The sequence below is a fragment of the Monodelphis domestica genome, chromosome 1 (assembly GCF_027887165.1).
Source record: "Monodelphis domestica isolate mMonDom1 chromosome 1, mMonDom1.pri, whole genome shotgun sequence".
Taxonomy (NCBI): Eukaryota; Metazoa; Chordata; class Mammalia; order Didelphimorphia; family Didelphidae; genus Monodelphis; species Monodelphis domestica.
This window is the reverse complement of record NC_077227.1, coordinates 29,555,064-29,574,098: the sequence shown is the minus strand read 5'-3', so window position 1 is coordinate 29,574,098 and position 19,035 is coordinate 29,555,064. Positions and strand designations below refer to the sequence as shown.

Genomic DNA, 19,035 nt, shown 5'->3' with positions numbered 1-19,035 from the left:
TTCTTTAGGTAATCAAATTAAAAAGCATTTCAGCTCAAGGAAGAGCCTGCATTGTTTGGTCTCCATCATGGTGGGGATGTTGAAACAGAGACTTGTTGGGGCTGCTGGATAAGGGATTAAAACTTGGAACAGGAAATTGGAACAGATAACTTTCAAGGTTCATATGAATTCTGGGATCTTGGGATTTAAGAAAGAGCACAGGTTTCTTTCATGCTTATCTTCTTTGGATTAGCACTCTTTGGAAAGCCCCTCACAGAACATGCCTCACTATGTCTTTTTTTTTTTCCCTTTCTCAGAGTTGGCAGCTAGGTAGTCCAGTGGATAGAGCACTTGGCTTGGAATCAGGAAGACTCATCTTCATGAGTACAAATCCAGTCTCACACATTTTCTAGCTATGTGACCCTGGGCAAGTCACTTAACCCTGTTTGCTTTAGTTCCTCGTCTGTAAAATGAGCTGAAAAAGGAAATGGAAAACCACTCTTTGCTAAGAAAATCTCAATGGGGTCATGAAGTGTCAGACAGGACTGAAAACCATTAACCAAAACCAATAACTATCCCAAATTTAATCCATAGAGTTTTGGAACTGTGTGTTGGAGCTGATCTATCCTGATTAGGTGATGAATGAATAAATGAGTTAGAGCAAAGTTACCTGCTATGGTACCATACATATCCTCTAAGATGACCTTAGACTCTGCTTCACATCCAACAACTCTGACATATTGGTTCCCCAAAGCCCTCTAGAGTTCTACCTCTTTCTCTGAGAACTGTAATCCAAGGTATACTACCTGCTTCTGCAAAGAACATACTCAATTGAATGTGCACCATCACTGGGATTCTCTAAACCAAAACATTATTCCTTGAGCAACACTGTCCTATATGTGTAGTTTTCCTCTATTAGAATGTACATTTCCCAAGGGCGGGTACTATGCCACCTCTGTATATGCATTCGCAGTGCCTAGCACAGTGTCTGATTTATAGTGAATAGTTTAAAACATTTGTTCATTCATCTATAGTTAATATCTGTTTGAAAAGTTAAACTTAATTTTTTTTAAAGCATAAGGACTTGGTGAAGACTGTATAAAACCCTAAGGTTGACTGTCACTCTTAACCCCCAGGCAAGTGAGAAATACTCATGATTCCATTTCACTCTAAGACAGTAGTTTTCTCTACCTTCCTTCCTTGACATGATGTTTTGTAATCTTTATGAATTTATCTCCTATGGGGGCTCTATGCCTATCACTCTGATTTCCAGGTAGAGGTAGATCCTTCCTAATGTGAATCTTTGGAGGATTTGTCAATTTTGCATAGAATCCTAGAACTAGAAGGTAAGAGGTCATATGATTCAAGCATCTCACTTTACATATGGGGAAACTGAGGTCCACAGATGGGAAAATGACATAGGGAATAACTGAATTTGGATTATTTCACTTCAAATGTGTCTTACTCTCTAGGGTTCTTGTTTAAGTAGGAAGTAAAAGTTGGAAGACAGAAGGAGCTACTTTCTTTCTTCTCCCACCAGCACTGATCCCAACTCCACTCTGCCTTCTTCCTTATGAAGTTTTCAATGTGTCTTTCTAGAAATCCAATATGGAGGAGCTATCCAAGATTTTGGGGCAGCTAGGTGGTGCAGTGGATAGAATGCTGAGCCTGGAGTCAAGAAGACTCATCTTTCTGAGTTCCAATCTGGTCTTATCAGACACTTACTAGCTGTGTGAGACTGGACAAGCCATTTTACCATATTTTCCCCAATTTCCTCATTTGTAAAATGAGCTAATGAAAAATGGAAAATTACTCCAGTATTTTTCCCAAGAAACCCCCCAAAAGGGTCATAAAGTGTTGTACACAATCAGAAAACAAAACCCCAAGATATTGTTCTTTATTTCTTTTTAAAATGGTCTCCTCTCCCTTTTTACCAGCTGAGCATACTGGCTATATGGTTGAACATAGGTTTATTATTTGTGGCATGATCTGCTCACATTTTTTGGGTCCTGTGTTTTTATTGATAACTTTTATGCTTCTTCTTATGTGCAAGTCATTGCTGGCAATGTGATTACATCTACCATTAATTCATTCATTTAACATTTACTAAGCATCTATTATGTGCCAGGCCTATTATGGGAGAATAGTGGCTAGAGGGCTGGTTTCAAAGCTAGGAATACTGGGCAAAAATTCCATCTCTGAAACATACTGGCCCGGTGAGCCTGAACAAGTCATTTCACCTTTTGTTGATCTAGGCTACTATCTAAGACTAACTTGCAGAGAAGGTGCCAGCCTGTAGAGGTAGAGGTGAGTCTCATGCAGCAGTGAAATAAAAGGTACAATTCTTGCCTCATCCCTATGTGTCAGACATTGTGCTAGATTTTGGAAACAAAGAGACAATAATAAAACAGTCTCTTCTTTCAGGAAACTTACATTCTATTGTAACAACATATAGAAACTTTAAAAGGCAGAGAACTGAAAATTGGGTGTTGGGAAGCATTGTGTTAAGAAAGCCGTGTACAAAGGGAGCTGAGGAAGAAGAGCATTTCACTCATGGAGAATAGCAAAGGTATGGAGGTGAGACATTTATATTCAGGGTCAAATTATATCAATAAGCATTTATTAAGTGCCTACTGTGTACCAGACACTGTGCTAAGTGATAGGATACAAAGAAACACAAAACGAGTCTTGAACTCAAGGAGCTTACAATCTAATGGGAGTGGAAAGTAGAAAGGACAGTTTGGCTAGAACTATAATAATAAGCCTATAAAAATAGGCTGCAACCAGATTGTGAAGCACTTTAAGGGTTAAAGAGAGGACTTTGTATTTTATCCTAGAGCAATAAGAGACCACAAGGAAGGCTTGTCCATTGCCCTTCAGATAGCCTAAATTTTATTCGTCTCAGGTCAGAACTCTCCATGATTCTTCTTTACTTCATCCTTGGGAAACTAACGAGATGGGTAGGCTTTAGGAGCAATGAGTAGCTACAGATGTCTGAAAGTACTGAACAACTTCCCAGCCTGCATTTTTGTTCAATTTTGGGCTCAGCTGAAGCCTAAGGGGTGGTAATCTCTGTGCTGCCTGTCCTAGAACATCGGAGAGCTGCAAGTTCAATAAAAAGAAAGGAACGTCTTCCTCTCCTTTTAGTGTCCCAGGGTCTATGAGCATTGTCATTCAGTGGTCTCTGAAATTCAAGAGATTTGGAAAAATCATGCAGAAAGGAATTATGATGAGGCAAGAAGTAATTAAGGCATGAATAATGACCAGCTTGCGGAGTGGTAAAGGTCACGAAGTTTGGATGGTATTTTGGAGGTGGGAATATGGGGGATGAAAGTTCTAGCCTTGGAGACAAAGTTATAGTCAGAGTTTGAAAAAGTGATAGGGGAATTAGAGATCGGGGACAAACGAGATTTTTAAAAATTTCAAATGTGCCCTTTTGTGCCTTAATCAGAAAGCTAGAAAATGAGAATAAAGCCAAGTCAAATACATAGAATGAGTTGAGGGAGATAGAGACCAGAGAGAATGGATGCTAAAGATTGAAGTGAATAATGAAATCCCCATATTCAATACAAGATTATAATATTTGCATAGCATGCTGACATCCCTATTAGCAAGGGGTCACTTGAAAGACAAGTATAAAATAGTTCATCTTGAGATGTTCTATTCCCAGCAGTCAGAGTCTGCTTCCTATAGGGCAGGAAGACTCTTATGCACTATTATGGTTAATTTCCAATTTGCTTGTTTGTTGATTATGTTGATTTGGAAAACGATTGGGAAATTCAATAGTGTCCAATCGTAGGGTCTTGGGGCATTTGGAAAGGGCATCCACATTTGCCTCATCTCAGCTTAATATTTTCATCATTAATAATGCATTAAGGAATTTATATTCATAAAATAAAATCCAAATGCTCATTAATTTTTGTGATAGCCATAAATTGAGCTATCTAGAGAGCATTATCAAAAAGTCTTTTTGATTTAATACTCTGGTGCCTCATAGAGTTGGCCATAAAAAAGACTACACAGAAGGACTTTGGGTTAATATACACTTTTGATCACAGATAGGTGGACATTTTTTTTTCTGTTGATAAAAGTAGCCTCTTTGCTAGTTTTTTGTTATGTGATGAAAGAATCATTGAGGGTTGAATCTATGAAATATCACAGACAAGGAAATACCCTCGATAAAGCATCGAGAGGTTAATACACAGCACAGAGTAGAGGGCTTTCTCCAGAGCAGGCACAGAATACATGGTGACAACATACTGAATATTCAATAACAGGCTAAGACACGAGAGAGTGAAGAGAGAATTACATGTGGATGTTTGTGCAGATGGTTCATGGGGACTATTCTTTCTCCCCTTCCCCACTTTACAGTTACAAGGATTATATGTATTTAACTCATGTATTCGATCCTCTCAACTTCTGACTTTCACATTTCTATGACCTGGGACATAGGCTTGTAGGAGAAAATAGGGAAGGGTTCAGAAGGTATTGCCAAGGATGTGAGAATTATTGATTGTATGACATAGATTCATTCTGTCTAAATCTCTCCATATTTTCTGGCTTTAAGATCTTTGGTGGGGCAGCTGGGTAGCTTAGTGGATTGAGAGCCAAACCTAGAGATGGGAGGTCCTAGGTTCAAATCTGGCCTCAGACACTTCCTAGCTGTGTGACCCTGGGCAAGTCACTTGACCCCCATTGCCTAGCCTTTACCACTCTTCTGCCTTGGAGCCAATACACAGTATTGATTCCAAGATGGAAGGTAAGGGTTTAAAAAAAATAAAAGCTAAGCAGTCAGTAATTTCATGCTTCAAAAAGAGAAAGGTTGGTTTCCACTGACAGGAGGGACTAGTTGATGGGTGGAAGTTATGAGAACTTTAGGGATAAAGTGACCCCTCTCTCCTAGAGTTGTGATAGAAGAGAGGAAATCTGGGTATAGGTTGATGCATATCTTGGAATTTGGGAGAGCAGATTTAAAAAATTCAGAGGAAGTCTTCGTAAAATCCTATGAACAAAAATTCCACAGAGGAGGTCAAGTACACAGGAATGAAACTCCAAAGACCCAAATAGAAATAATTCTTTTTTTTAAATCCTTACCTTCCATCTTAGAATCAATACTGTTCTGAGGCTGAAGAGGGGTAAGGGCTAGGCAATGGGGGTCAAGTGACTTGCCTAGGGTCACCCAGCTAGGAAGTGTCTGAGGCCACATTTGAACCCAGGCCCTCCTCTATCTGTACCTGATTTTCAATCTACTGAGCCACCCAGCTGTTCCTGGAAATAATTTTAAGGAAGAAGAAAAAAAAGAGGGAGTTTTTGAAGAGGCCTTTGTGGATGCACTGGGAACTCTCTAACTTAGATTTAAAAAAAGGCCTATATGCCAGATGTGGCAGCTAGGCTAGACAACATAGAATAAATGTAAGAATTTGACATGGTTTTATAAAAGGTATTATCAGGAGCATTAAAGCTCAGAATGAGCCAAGGCTAGGAAGGAAATCTAAGGGCAACAAAAGGGTTTTTAAAAAAGCTGGATCTGGGAAAACGAGCATGAAATATGGACAAGACCTTTGCTTGGGGTGTAGGAGACGATGTTAATTGTTAATAGAGAGGAGGCAGAGCTGCTCAATTTTCCTTCTGTTTCTTGAAGTGACAAAATAAAAAGAGTTAATAGAGAGTTGATTTCCAAAAGAAGCAGGCAGGCACTCTTCAATTCATGTCACTAGACCAAGACTTTCATCTTGGGGGCCTGAAATAACTGTTGAATGTGATTGCTAAACCACTGTTAGAGATATTTAAAATGCTGGGAAGAATGGGAGACATATCACAAAACAGGAGGCCAAATGCCCTGCTTTTCCAAAAAGGGAGGAAGAAAATAGATTCTACACACACTAGGCCAACTCTAGGCTTCCCTGAATTGGAATTCTCTTAGTGCTCTTGGAAAATCAAGAATACAGATTTCTGTGTTTGCTAACTCAGCAGAGTACTGCCGGAGAGGCATAAATCCTTGCATTTTCTCAGATTTTAGAAAGAATGCCAATAGAAGACAAGCACTGGATTAGTATCCACCGTGGGCAGGTGTCATAAATGATCCCCCCTCCCTTCCCCAAACGAAGATTACAATTTGCATCAGAAATAATCCGAAAAGGCAGGCTATTCATTGCTTTCTAGTCAATAGCACTCATCATCACTCAGGGATAAATCCAATGGAGAACGTTTATGGACAGCTATTTCAATACAAAGCTTTAGCACATAATTGAAACATAAATCTATATTAGTATCCTTTTATTGTTTGTTTTACAATGTAAATTGCCGTGTGCTATTATCAGTTCGTTTTAGTGTAAATAACTTTAAAAGACTGTCACTTGCAAGATTGGGAGTTAATGTTGCAGGGGCTATAATTTTAATGCAGAAAAACAATCATTTGATAATGTTTGTAGTACCTGCAAATGGAAGAGTTGAGTGGGTGGGCCATGATCCCTGCTGCTGGGGAGTCAGACTGGTGGATTTCTTGAGTGTGGGAGTTCTGAGTTTCAGTAAGCTAACGATCAGGTATTCCTCTTGGTATCAATATGCTGAGCCCTCACAAGTGGAGAGGGAGGTGCTGGATTGCCAAAATGGGGGTGAACCAAACCAGTTCCGAATAAAGGAATAGGTTAATCCTATTAACCCATTTAGCTCATTTCTAGCCTGGGGGAAATAGAGACCTAATCTTTATTATTATTATTTTTTAAATGGTGCCCTCTTTAATGTAATAAATTTCTTAGATCCATAAATAGTAGAATAAAGATCTCTGATTTTTTATCAGTTGTGGAATAAGTTGTTCTTGGAGTCAGGAATATTTGGGTTTAAGTCCTATCTCACATACCTATGGATTGTGTGGCCCTGGAAAAGTCACTCAATGTTCTGGTACACCTAGTATCTTTCTAAGACTAGGAGCTATAGACAGCTTGCAACTCTGCACTAATGGAGCTGGTAGTTTACTATATTGATGGAATTCTAGATCAGGACTAAAGAAAAAAAATTAAAAAGAGAACTCTCTGTGTGGGAACTCCCTCCACTAGAGAAGATCTCAATTCCTTTATAATTTATATGTTAAATCCTGCCTGGGCCTTTCTGACTACAAATCCAGTGCTCTATAATTATACTACGATGCCTTAAAAACCACAGGAATTACATGTAATAACATGAAAACATTTTTCTTTGGGTCAATAGGTGAGATAATGGATAGAGCACCAGTCCTGAAGTCAGGAAGATTCATCTTTCTGAGTTCAAATCTGGCCTTATCAGACACTTACTAACTGTGTGACCCTGGGCAAGGCACTTAACCCTGTTTGCCTCAGTTTCCTCATATGTAAAGTGAACTAGAGAAAGAAATAGCACACTACTCCAATAACTTTGCCAAGAAAACCCCAAATGGGATCACAAAGAATTGGACAAAACCAAATGTCAACAGCAGCAGCAGCATATTTCTAATATTTTATAGCATTTTCCTTTGAAATTTCATAGTATTAGTGAATTTTAACTTGGTTTAAAATGCTTTGGCTTTGTGTTGAAATTAATCTAATTAATTAAATGCTATAAATCTATTGTGCAAAACATTCTGGGATTAAAAAAGATATCATCAATGCTCTGGCTTTTGTTAGTAGAATTGAATTATATTTTCATAAGTCAGATTTTCTTTAAGTTGAGCAGATGTCCTCATTATTAGAAAGTATAATAGAAACAGCAGGCCACATTCCCATGGTTCTTTCTCCCCAAAGGCTCTTTGGGGCTGGTGCCACCAATACCACCATACTTTTCATTTTACTGTTGATGACAGCCATGCTTCTGACACACCTGAGGCTATTAGGGCTTGGCTGTGGCTCTGGTATTTCCATCCCTCCCAGGAGAGGAAACTTCTCTATCAATACAGGTTGACACCATTCTGCAGCTTGTAGACTTAGAGAGTTCCCTTGAGCAATGACAAGTAAATATCAGAGTTAGGATTTGAACCTCAAACTCCTGTGACTCCAAGGTCAGAGCCCTTTTTATTCTGCCATCATGTTGCCTAAACTTCGGTTTGGAGAATACCCAGCTTGACACCTTATTTGATTGGATGCTCAATAAATGTTTATTCATAATGCCAACAAATTTGGTATCAATGAAAATCTCTTTTGCAGGAAAGACATGACAGGTATCCAGTAGAAGAAAAGTTTTTGAACAGAGCTGCTATAGGATTTTCATACATTTCAGGAAAATGCTCTTGCATTGGAGAAGCAATACTAAAATCATTTTTGGTTTTATGTTTTAGCTGGAGTTCCTATTCATTAAGATGCAAAATTACTAATCAATTATATGACTCTCTCTCTCTCTCTCTCTAGTCTCAATATTTATCTATGTCTGTCTGTATCTGTCTATCTATCTATCTATCTATCTATCTATCTATCTATCTATCTTTCTTTCTTTCTGTCTGTCTATCCATCAACCCATCAATCCATTTATCTGTTTATCTATCTATCTATCTATCTATCTATCTATCTATCTTTCTTTCTTTCTTTCTTTCTTTCTTTCTTTCTTTCTTTCTTTCTTTCTTTCTTTCTTTCTTTCTTTCTTTCTTTCTTTCTTTCTTTCTTTCTTTCTTTCTTTCTTTCTTTCTTTCTTTCTTTCTTTCTCTCTTTCTTTCTTTCTTTCTTTCTTTCTGTCTGTCTATCCATCAATCCATCAATCCATTTATCTGTTTATCTATCTATTTATCTATCAATCAATCTATCCCTTATCTATCTTTTGATATATTTTAAAATGTAAATTTTATTGACCTTTTGTTTTTATATCACCTCTATTTCCCAATGCATCCCTCTTCTCCTTTCTGGAGACCAAATCCCTAAATGAGGAATAAAAGAAGTTCCATGAAATAAATAAAAATGTATATAAAATCTTATATCACTTTCAGTACAGGGCAGTATTTATTAAATAGTAAAGTCTGATTTTTTTATTGCTAATTTTAGCTAATTTTCTCTATGTAAATAGCATGCTAATTTTCTATAAAGAAGGAACACTTTATCTTTGGAGATATTACATATGATATTCATTTGCTGACATTCAGAACTAAGATCAGTCCAGTGAAGAACACTTATTGAGCACATACTATGTGCTCTGCTCTATACTAAGTCCTAGAGATAAAAAGACTAAAAAACAGTGCCGCTTCCCAAGGACCTTTCATTCTAATGAATAGCAGCCAGGAAGCTACTGATATTATATGAACCAGCTCATCTGATCTGTGTCTATTCCTTGTCCATAACTCATATTTTTATATTTGGATACTTCTATGAATTTGTACTTTTTAATGAATGTGGATATCTCCTGTAACAACATAGGTAACAAACCTCTTAATATTGAACCTGGATAACGTTTGCAAATCTTCCTGTAAATTTGACATGGGAGGTTCACCCAATGTGCTGGGAGCTTTCCTCTAGGTCTCTTGGTACGGGTATCCATGGAGCACGTGGGTCATCCATCAATGACTTCTCACTCTTGCTATTGGTATAATTAGCCCCTCTTTACAGGTTATATATCTTCCTGTGACCCCCTTTATCCTGTTTCTCTTCAGGGTCCTTTGTAACCTGCTTATGCCCTCCAAGCCTAACACCATTCTCAGTTGGATGCCCCAGGACCCATGCTTATATAAGACACTTTTTTAGTATTCGCTTTAGCTTGGCTTAACTCCCCTACATAGAGAGGTTATCAGTTTTCCTTCTCTAAGGCTCAGAATTTGGAATATTTTATCTTTCAGTTTTGTGCTAGCTATTAGGAGATAACTTTTTAAGTGCCTCCTGGCTCTTGGTGAGGGAATTTCCTCCTTTCCTCAGGTTTATTTTTGAATCTTACTGAGTGCCCTTAATCCTTATACTTTTGACAGAGAACCAGGACATATTTTTCTTCTCTGTTTTCAATTCGATGGTGGCCTTACCAAGGTGAAAACACTAATTTTTTTGCCTGGCAAAGTGAAGCCCCGGGTAGTTTGGAATTGCTACTATTTTCACCTGCCTAGTGGGCAAATAATTTTAACTTTTATACAGTGTATGAAATTATGGCCCAAGCGAGGGGAAAAGCCCAATGGTAAAAGGGATATGATTCTGAGTTCTCAGCTTTGGTGTTCCAACGGGGTTTCGTATTATACTCTTTAGGGCCCAGATAGTTCTTAGGCCTAGTTCTTTTCACACAAACCCAGAAGCAGAGAATTGGGAAGGGAATTTCTGTGTCTAATAAAGAGTTCTCCTCTGCAACCTTTTCAACAAATGGTCTCCTAAGTCTCTCTCTGAAGATTTCTCATAAAGGGACCCCACTGCCTTTGTAGATGACCTATCCTACTTAGGATGCCTCCAGTTATTATGAAAAATGTCCTTGTTATTAACCTGAAATCTCCCTCTCTGAATGTTCATTCTGTTCCATCCGTTTTTCCCTCTGGGGCCAAGTGCAACAAATCCAACCCCATTTCCACATGAGGGATGGTGGAGGAAATTACAAGGGTGATTGTACCATACTTGATAGACAATTCTCTATCAATTAAGATCTCCATGAAGGTAGAACCCACTATTCTCTAATCAGTGCATTTGACTCAAGACAGCTCTAATCATAAAGAAGCTTTTCCTGGTATTAAACATAAAACTTCTTGTTGTTGAGTCATTTCAGTTGTGTCTGCTTCTTCAGGGTCCCATTCCCATTTGGGATTTTCTTGGGAAAGATACTGGAGGGGTTGGCCATTTCCTTCTCTAGCTCATTTTACAGATGAGGAAACTGAGGTCAAGGCTAAGTAACTTGCCCAGGGTTACACAGCTAGTTTCTGAGGCTAAATTTTTTTTTAATTTTTATTTTTTTAAAACCCTTCCCTTCCATCTTGGAGTCAATACTGTGTATTGGCTCCAAGGCAGAAGAGAGGTAAGGGCTAGGCAATGGGGGTCAAGTGACTTGCCCAGGGTCACACAGCTGGGAAGTGTCTGAGGTCAGATTTGAACCTAGGACCTCCCGTCTCTAGGCCTGGCTCTCAACACACTGAGCTACCCAGCTGCCCCCCTGAGGCTAAATTTGAACTTGGGAAGATGAGTCTGCCTGATTCCTGGGTTGGTACTTTATCCACTCTGTCACCTACCTGCCCCTGATATAACTCTTCTCTCTCTCTGTAATGTTCCCCTATCGCTTCTGGCCCTAGTCTCTAGGGCCAAACAATAACAACAGAACAATAATAGTAAGGATGAAGACAACTAATATTTACATAGCATTTTAAGGTTTTCAAAGTATTTATTATACACAATGTCTCATTTGGTCTTCACAACTATGGGTGATTGGTGCTATTATTACTCTCATTTTACATATCGGGAAAGATGACTTGCCCAGAGTCATATAATTAGTAAATGTCTGAGCAAAAAGTATTTCCAAGACCAGGACTCCATTCAGTCCCTCTTCCATAAGATATCCATTCATGTAGTTAAATATAACTACCATGCACCTCCTGAGTCTTGTCTTCTCTGATTTAAGCATTCATAGTTCCATCCACTGAAGTGTATATGGCATGGCCTTCAAATTCTTTGTTATATCTGATTATTATGTGTCATATTATATGACAGAAGGATTTTAAAGGATTTGACTATCATGTTTCATTGTTCCCATGATCCAAGAATACCAGAAATACCCAAATCTAGAATATCCTTTATAATCAAAAGGGATTTAATAGGTTGAGCTTTCCTCATTTTTTTTATAAATAAGATAGAGATTATATTTTTATTTTCTTAATGCCAAAGAATATGAAAATATAATGTTTATTATTTGATGGAGATATATTTTTTTGATCTACTATAGTGAAACTTCTTTGGGGGAGACCAAATGTCAGATGAAGACCCCATGAATGTTGGTAGCAAGAGAGAATTCTCTTGGTGTTACATTTTATGAAGGAGCTTCATTCAATGTGTTTGACTTTAAGGAGGAATTTTTTCTGTAATAGATTGAATTTTCCATGCAGAGGATTGACCCAATTTGGTAAACAAGATGGTTTTCATTGAGGTCTTTCATGCCCAATATGGCCAACAATCCCAAGTGTCTATAGCAGTTTTATTGTATATCAAGGGAAAGCAGAGAGTGGTATTGAGTAGGGTGAAGGATAGGAGGTAAGCCTTTCTTCAATCTTATTTCTTCATAGTTAGAAGGTGGGAAATGAGATGTTGGGGCAAAAGCAAGGAGTAGGTGGGTGTTTTTGAACATGTCTTAAGAGGAGATATCCTGAGAGCATATTTTCCTGGCTCAAAGAGATATTTATAGCAGGGACAATGAGAGAGTTCCTTTGGAAAGTGTTGGAAGAAATAGGCATGTGAATGCCCACTCAATTTGAGAAAGAAGTCTTTTTTCCCTTTTGAAAGACATTTATTGGGGGCAGCTGGGTAGCGCAGTGGTTTGAGAGCCAAGCCTAGAGACGGGAGGTCCTAGTTGTGTGACCCTGGGCAAGTCACTTGACCCCCATTGCCTAGCCCTTACCTTAAGAATGCTTCTGCCTTGGAGCCAATACACAGTATTGACTCCAAGACGGAAGGTAAGGGTTTTTTTTAAAAAGAAAGATATTTATTGAGTATAAATGCATTTAAGTGTTAGAATATAATTTCATTAATGATTACAACTCAACTATAATACTGAGGAAACTTTGGAATTAAAACTTTATCCAAGTTTAAGAAAAAAAGTGTAAGAAGAGAACCAATTTACGTATTGAAGATAGTGATGATTCACTGACATGAAGACACAACAAAACCTACATCTCAATTAAAGACTTATTTTAAATTAATGTCTGATTTCACAATAGTATGCATATATGAACTATAATAAGGATTATAAGAATGGTGCAAAATAGTTTCATAACCTTTATAAGGATGTAGGTCTTGTGAATATATCAGTTTAAAAATCAAGCTATCAAGAAATTAAAGAATTTAAAGAAGTCACATATCATTGGTTTTACTTATTTCAGAAATAGAAATAAATGAAAACAGAATCATGGAGTAATCTCAAGTGTGATCCTAAATTCAGAACTTCCCAAGTTCAAGATGTTGGTGATCGGATCTTCTAGAGACAGCAAAGGATTTCCTGATTCGGGGTGTTATTTGGAGAAAGAAGAGAACTTCCCACTTAGTTCTGAACATTATCCAATGCTAACAAGCTAGAAAGTTATTTTGTTAAGATTGAAAGGGCTGGCTTAATCTTTGAAGATATTTTTGCCTTGAGGTGGGGATAAGAATCTAAGCCAAAGGGGTAAGCTGGGTAGCTCATTGGATTGAGAGCCAGGCCTAGAGACAGGAGGTCCTGGGTTCAAATCTAGCCTCAGACACTTCCCAGCTGTGTGACCCTGGGCTAGTCACTTGACCCCCATTGCCTAGCCCTTACCACTCTTCTGCCTTGGAGCCAATACACAATATTGACTCCAAGATGGAAGGTAAGGGTTAAAAAAAAAAAGAATCTAAGCCAAATAAGGACCCTACAAGTCTAGGAGGAGTTGGGTAGGAGCTTCTGGTTGGGCTAGGGATTCACTAGTCTATCTTAGGGGCCCCTCAGGCAACTTTAAGTTCAGTTAATTTTGTGAGGAGCTAATGGGCATTTTGAGGGTTCTGTGCTTCTGTAGCTATTTGTGGGTTCCCATGAATCCTTTGCAACTTTGGCATTTTTTCTTTGGTGACATAATGACTGCTCTAACCATATGCATTTTACCTTGGTTCCTTTTACCCACATATGGGAAAACTTAGGCAGAAACCAAATGTAAGCTATATTTAGTGATTTCTTGAAGTAATTCTAGGTCAGGGAAAGGAGTCAAAGTAGAATAATTCTCTTAACACCAACCACCAGAAATGAATCTAGTTCATTTGAGCCCAAAACCCTGTGGAGATTTGGGCCATGGTTTTATCTTGAAAGCTTATTTGGGGTATGCAGTGTTTACTTTTAACGAGTCCTCTGTCTCTACTTATTTCTGGAGGTCCAACATGCCCTTAGGATTTTATTATACATTTAATTATTATTTTTATTTAGCAAATTTAGACTCTCACTCTAGAACTCAATGATGGACAATTTGTCCAGTATTCATTTGGATTCTAGGGCCATAGGAAGAAGATTGCTTGATGGCCAAAAAACTTTGAGTGATTAGAGAAGTTTGATTGGTTGATTATTTTTCACTAGATGGTAGGGATTGATGTCCTCTTCAACTCCAACTTGCTTGTATTTTCTACTTTGGATTACCTTCTCCTACCCAAAAAGTGGTAGTAGTAGCAGTAGCAGTATTACTATTATAATTATCATCAGCAGTGGTCTCAGTGATAATAATACTTAATAATATTAAAATGGTAATTATAGCCAATTTTTATAGCAGTTTAATATTTTGTATAGTGCTTTACAAAAACATCTTAGTTGATCCTCACAACAAACTGGAGGGAAGGTACTATTATTATCCTCATTTTATGGCTAAGGAAACTGAGGCAGACAGAGGTTAAATCACTTATCTGGTGTGACACAGCTGGAAAGTATTTGAGGCCATAGTGGATCTCAGGATTTACTGACTCTATGCTCAACACTTTATCTACTATACCAGTTAGTTGCTTCAGGGGTCCATTGGGAAACCTAGTTTTCACTGGAAGGATGAGAGCTTGACTCCTTTGTTCAATCCTCCTTAAATGTGTGACTGAACTAAAAACACTTATACATTTTTATTGGTGCACTTTATTATTGCATCATGGTCATTTTTGGATATATTACCTCCCAATTATTCTCACTCACCCCTATAAGCCTGTTCTTATAATAAAGAAAAAAGTAAAAACCATACAGTAATCACATCTGACCACGCATATGATACTTCATGCCCACAGGCTTCCACGATCCAGTGTATTTCTGTACCTAATTTCTAGAGCCAATATTGGTCATTACAATTATAGAATATTCAATTTTAGCTTGCTGATCTTTTCACTTCAAAATTTTATTTGTTGTAGTCACTGTGGTTATCCATTTCCTAGTTCACTTCCTGCTTTTTGCATCAGTTCATACAAGTCTTCCCTTACTTCTCTGAACTCTTCATTTCTCATGTCACAACGATATTCCATTATTTTTCAGTGCCACAGGATATAAAGCCATTCCCCACTCTATGGAGACCCACTTTGTTTCCAGTTCTCTGCTAACCTGGGCAGTGATGACATGAATATTTGGATAAAATTTGGCCATGTTTTTCTTTTTCTGACTGAATTTTTTTGGGTCTGTTTTGCAGGTGAAGCTCTGAGGGTATCAGCTGAAACATTTACAGATGATCCTTGTTTTCTGCCTAAGAGGGAGGCTGTGGTTCAGGCTGCCCGTGCCTTGTTGGCAGCTGTCACCAGGCTACTTATCTTGGCCGACATGATTGATGTCATGTGCCTCTTGCAACATGTGTCTGCTGTAAGTAGAACCTGGATTAGTGCAAGATTGCTTTGAACTTCTTGGAGTGACAGAGAAATGGAGTTCTCTTCTCTATAGTACTATGCTACTCCATGGGAAACCCGAAGGTGCCCTCTCAGCTAATGTGTCACTCTTGTTTGCAAATGTCATTGGTTGCTGACTCTATGGACTTTCAATTCCAACTAACAGACAATTTATTTATTTATTTTTTAAATTAATGTTTTATTTCTCCTCATATGTAAATAGATTTTGAACATTACTTTTTGGGCAATTTATTAAATTTTGGCAGTACAAAGAAAAAGATGAAAACATTCTTACTCTCAAGGAGTTTACATTTTACTGGGAAGAAGCAAATGCCATGGCATGCAATATTGGCATGCAACACGTATACCAGTGAGCTATAAAAAAGAGAGAAGTATATTCAAGGTAGTACAAAGGAATTGCAAGGAGGAATTGCTAGTGATTGGGATGATGGCTGGAGCAGGAAAGGCCTTATTTAGATGGCAATATCTGAACAATGCTTTTTAGGAAGCTAAGGATTTTCCCCAATAGAAGGGAAGAAGTGCTTTCTAGGCACAAAGAGGTGATTGCTCAAAAGCCTGGAGGTGGTAGATGGAATGTTATGAATAGAGATATTGTTTTAAACAGGAGTCAAAGAGCCAACAAAAAAAAAAACAAAAACAAACTGAAAAAGGCCCACGACTGGTTGATTAACACTTGTTGAGAGGAGGTTCTACATTGTCTGTGTATACATATGTGGGTACAAATTCCACTGTATTCCTCCTTTAATTCCTCATCCTAGCTTCAGGGTGGCCCATTTTTCTCCACAGTACCAGTGGGACATGAACCTTATCAGGATCTCCAAAGCTTCAAAGTCCCTGAGAAATGGTCAGATGGATTGTTGAATTGGATTGGCTTATGTCAGTCAGATGGATTATTATGCGGACTTTTATGAGTCACCTGAGGACCAGCCCAGTTTAGTTTGGAGAAACTCAACCAGGTTGGCCATGGGATAATGATTTTTTTTCCATCACAATGACAACTCTCAAATAATATCTACTAAGCTGTAGAAGGGGCTGGTTCAGCTTTGGTGGGAAATCTTCCTACACTGGAGAAATCACAGTTCCATGAAGTGTAATTAAACCCTACATGGATAATTTTCCTTATGACTGTAACAGATGGCTTGCATCCCCTTCCCTTCATTCCCTCCTCCAAACCACTCCTACACCTCAAATTTTGATAAGTGATTTTGGAAAGAGGACCTCAAGACAAGTTTAAGGAGATTTTCTAACTTTTTAAAGTTCTACTACTATTTAATTCTCTAAAACAATTAATCTAAGAAAATTATAAATATAAATTATTTTCTTTTTTAGTTTTGCTTTCTGTTTGTCCCCATAATTCAGCTGTCTCCTTAAGTACTTGAATGCTATGCCATCTGGTGCATATATATTAACTACTGATATTATTTCATGGCCTATGGTGCCTTTAAGTAAGCTGTAGTTTCTATTTATTTATTTTAACCACATCTATTTTAATTGTTGCCTTGTATAAAATTATGTTTTGTTTTTTATGTTTTTTATTGACCTGAAGCACAATACATTCTGCTCCAGGCCTTTATTTTAACTCTGTGTGAATATTTATGTTTCATGTATGTTTTTGTAAACAACAGATTGTTAGGAGTCTCCTGATTGATTCTCTTATCCTCTTCTGTTTTACTGGTGAATTCATCCCATTTATGTTCACAGTTAGAGAAAATAATTGGACCTATGATTTTAATGTTATAGGGAATTCTCAGATAGAGAAACTTCCTTTATTAAAGCAATTAATGCCTTCTCTTTGCTTTTAGCATTTTACAACTTCCTGGCATATTGAGAGGCTAAATCATTTGGCCAAGGTCATATAGCCAGTAAATGATATAACTTGGACTTGAATGTAGGTCTTGCTGGCTTCATCATTAGCTCTCTATCCACTATGATATGGCCTCTCAGCAGTATGTTATGATTGTAATTGTGTCTTGCTCTACATTTTCTCCTCTTAAATTTTTTCTACTTTGTTCCATGCTTTTCTCTTTATAAAGAAGGCGATAAATGTAGACAATGTAGAGGAATGTAGACAAAACTAAAGATTTGTAATTAATTAACAATTTACTTCTACTCCACTATCTATCTTCTTTTCACTTTACCCTGACTCAAAGGTAAATTCTTATACTTAATATTTTAAAAAAATCTCTTTTTATGACCAGTAGTTTGATGAAGTTTGCTTTGATTGTGATTGTTTCTTCTGTGACGATTATTGCTGATATTTAGTCATTTTTAGTCATACCTGACTGTGATCACTTTTTTTGAGGTTTTCTTGGCAAAAATGATGGAATAGTTTTTCTTTTTCTATTTCCTTTTCCAGATTGTTTTTACAGATGAGGAAATTGAGGCAAACAGGCTTAAGTGAATTGCTTAGGGTTACAAAGCTAGTAGGTATTTGAGGGCATATTTGAATTCAGGTCTTCCTGATTCCAGGCTCTACACTCTATCCATTGTGACCCTCTGTGACTACCCTTCCTCTTAAACTTCCTATTTTCCTTTCCCAATCTATTTTTCCATTAAGTTACATCAAACACTACACTAAACTTATTGTATGTTTGTGTATTCAACTTACCTTTGTATGGTTTAGATAAGAGTGAGGTTCATTTGAAGCCTGTTCTGACTATTCCTCCCTCCAATGTTTGCACATTCTTCTCCATGCCAAATAACAAGTTCCCCCATGGCCTTCTTAATTTGTTCCTTAATTTTTTAATTTTCTTCTTCTTTTTTCTTTATTCTCAAGACCAAAAAAAAAAAAGCCTTCCCAATCCTTTTCTCTATTTTATTTAATTTCTTCTGATTTTTTCTTTAAAAAAAAACATTTTATTTTCCCAATTACATGTAATAACAATTTTCAACATATGTTTTCCAAAATTAAGTGTCCAAATTGTCTCCCTCCTCCTTGCCTTCCACCCCCTGGAAATGGTATGCAATTTGATCTGGGTTATACGTGTGTTATCATGTGAAACATACCTCCACATTAGCCATTGTTATAAAAGAATCCTCATCTCAAATCACAACCCAAATAAAACCATAAATAAATAGTATGAAAAATAGTATTCTTTGATCTGCATTCTGACTCCAAGAGTTCTTTCTCTGGGGGTGGATAGTATTCTTTTTCCTAAATCTTTTAGAATTCTCATGGATTATTGCATTTGTAGCAGTCCACCTCTAGCTATGGGCAAGGGAAACAGTTAGTATGCACAGAGTGGCTTAGAAGAGAGCATGCTCAGTCTTGAGCATGGCTGGGAAAGCCTCTGACCCTTGACCCCAGCTTCCCCCAGGTTAGGCGGGAAAACAGGTTTCTTTGTGTTCACCTGGCTAAGAGAAACCACACCTATACCTTGTCATTAACCAATGATAATCATCCCTATGTCTTGTGTATATTTGCATATCAAAGAGATTAAATACAGGGCCACAGCAAGCTCCGCCTTCTCTTCCTTTCTTGGCTCTCAGCTCTCACTGATGCCTATCCTTGCTTTAATTCCTTTCCTTATCTACCTCTCCCACCTGGGACCTGGCTTTTTGGCCAGGCACTCTCTTTTCTCTATCATGTCTCCAACCT

At 37.7% G+C, this 19,035-nt stretch overlaps 1 protein-coding gene across 5 annotated transcripts in view; it reads left to right on the top strand.

Moving 5' to 3' along the window:
• CTNNA3 (catenin alpha 3) overlaps positions 1-19,035 on the top strand; it is a 2,164,949-nt gene that overhangs the window by 123,398 nt on the left and 2,022,516 nt on the right. For all 5 annotated transcript variants that reach the window (XM_056819226.1, XM_056819225.1, XM_056819230.1 and 2 more), the window contains exon 4: positions 15,227-15,393. In XM_056819226.1, the coding sequence (XP_056675204.1) occupies positions 15,227-15,393 (167 nt within the window). The remainder of the gene's footprint in view (positions 1-15,226; positions 15,394-19,035) is intronic.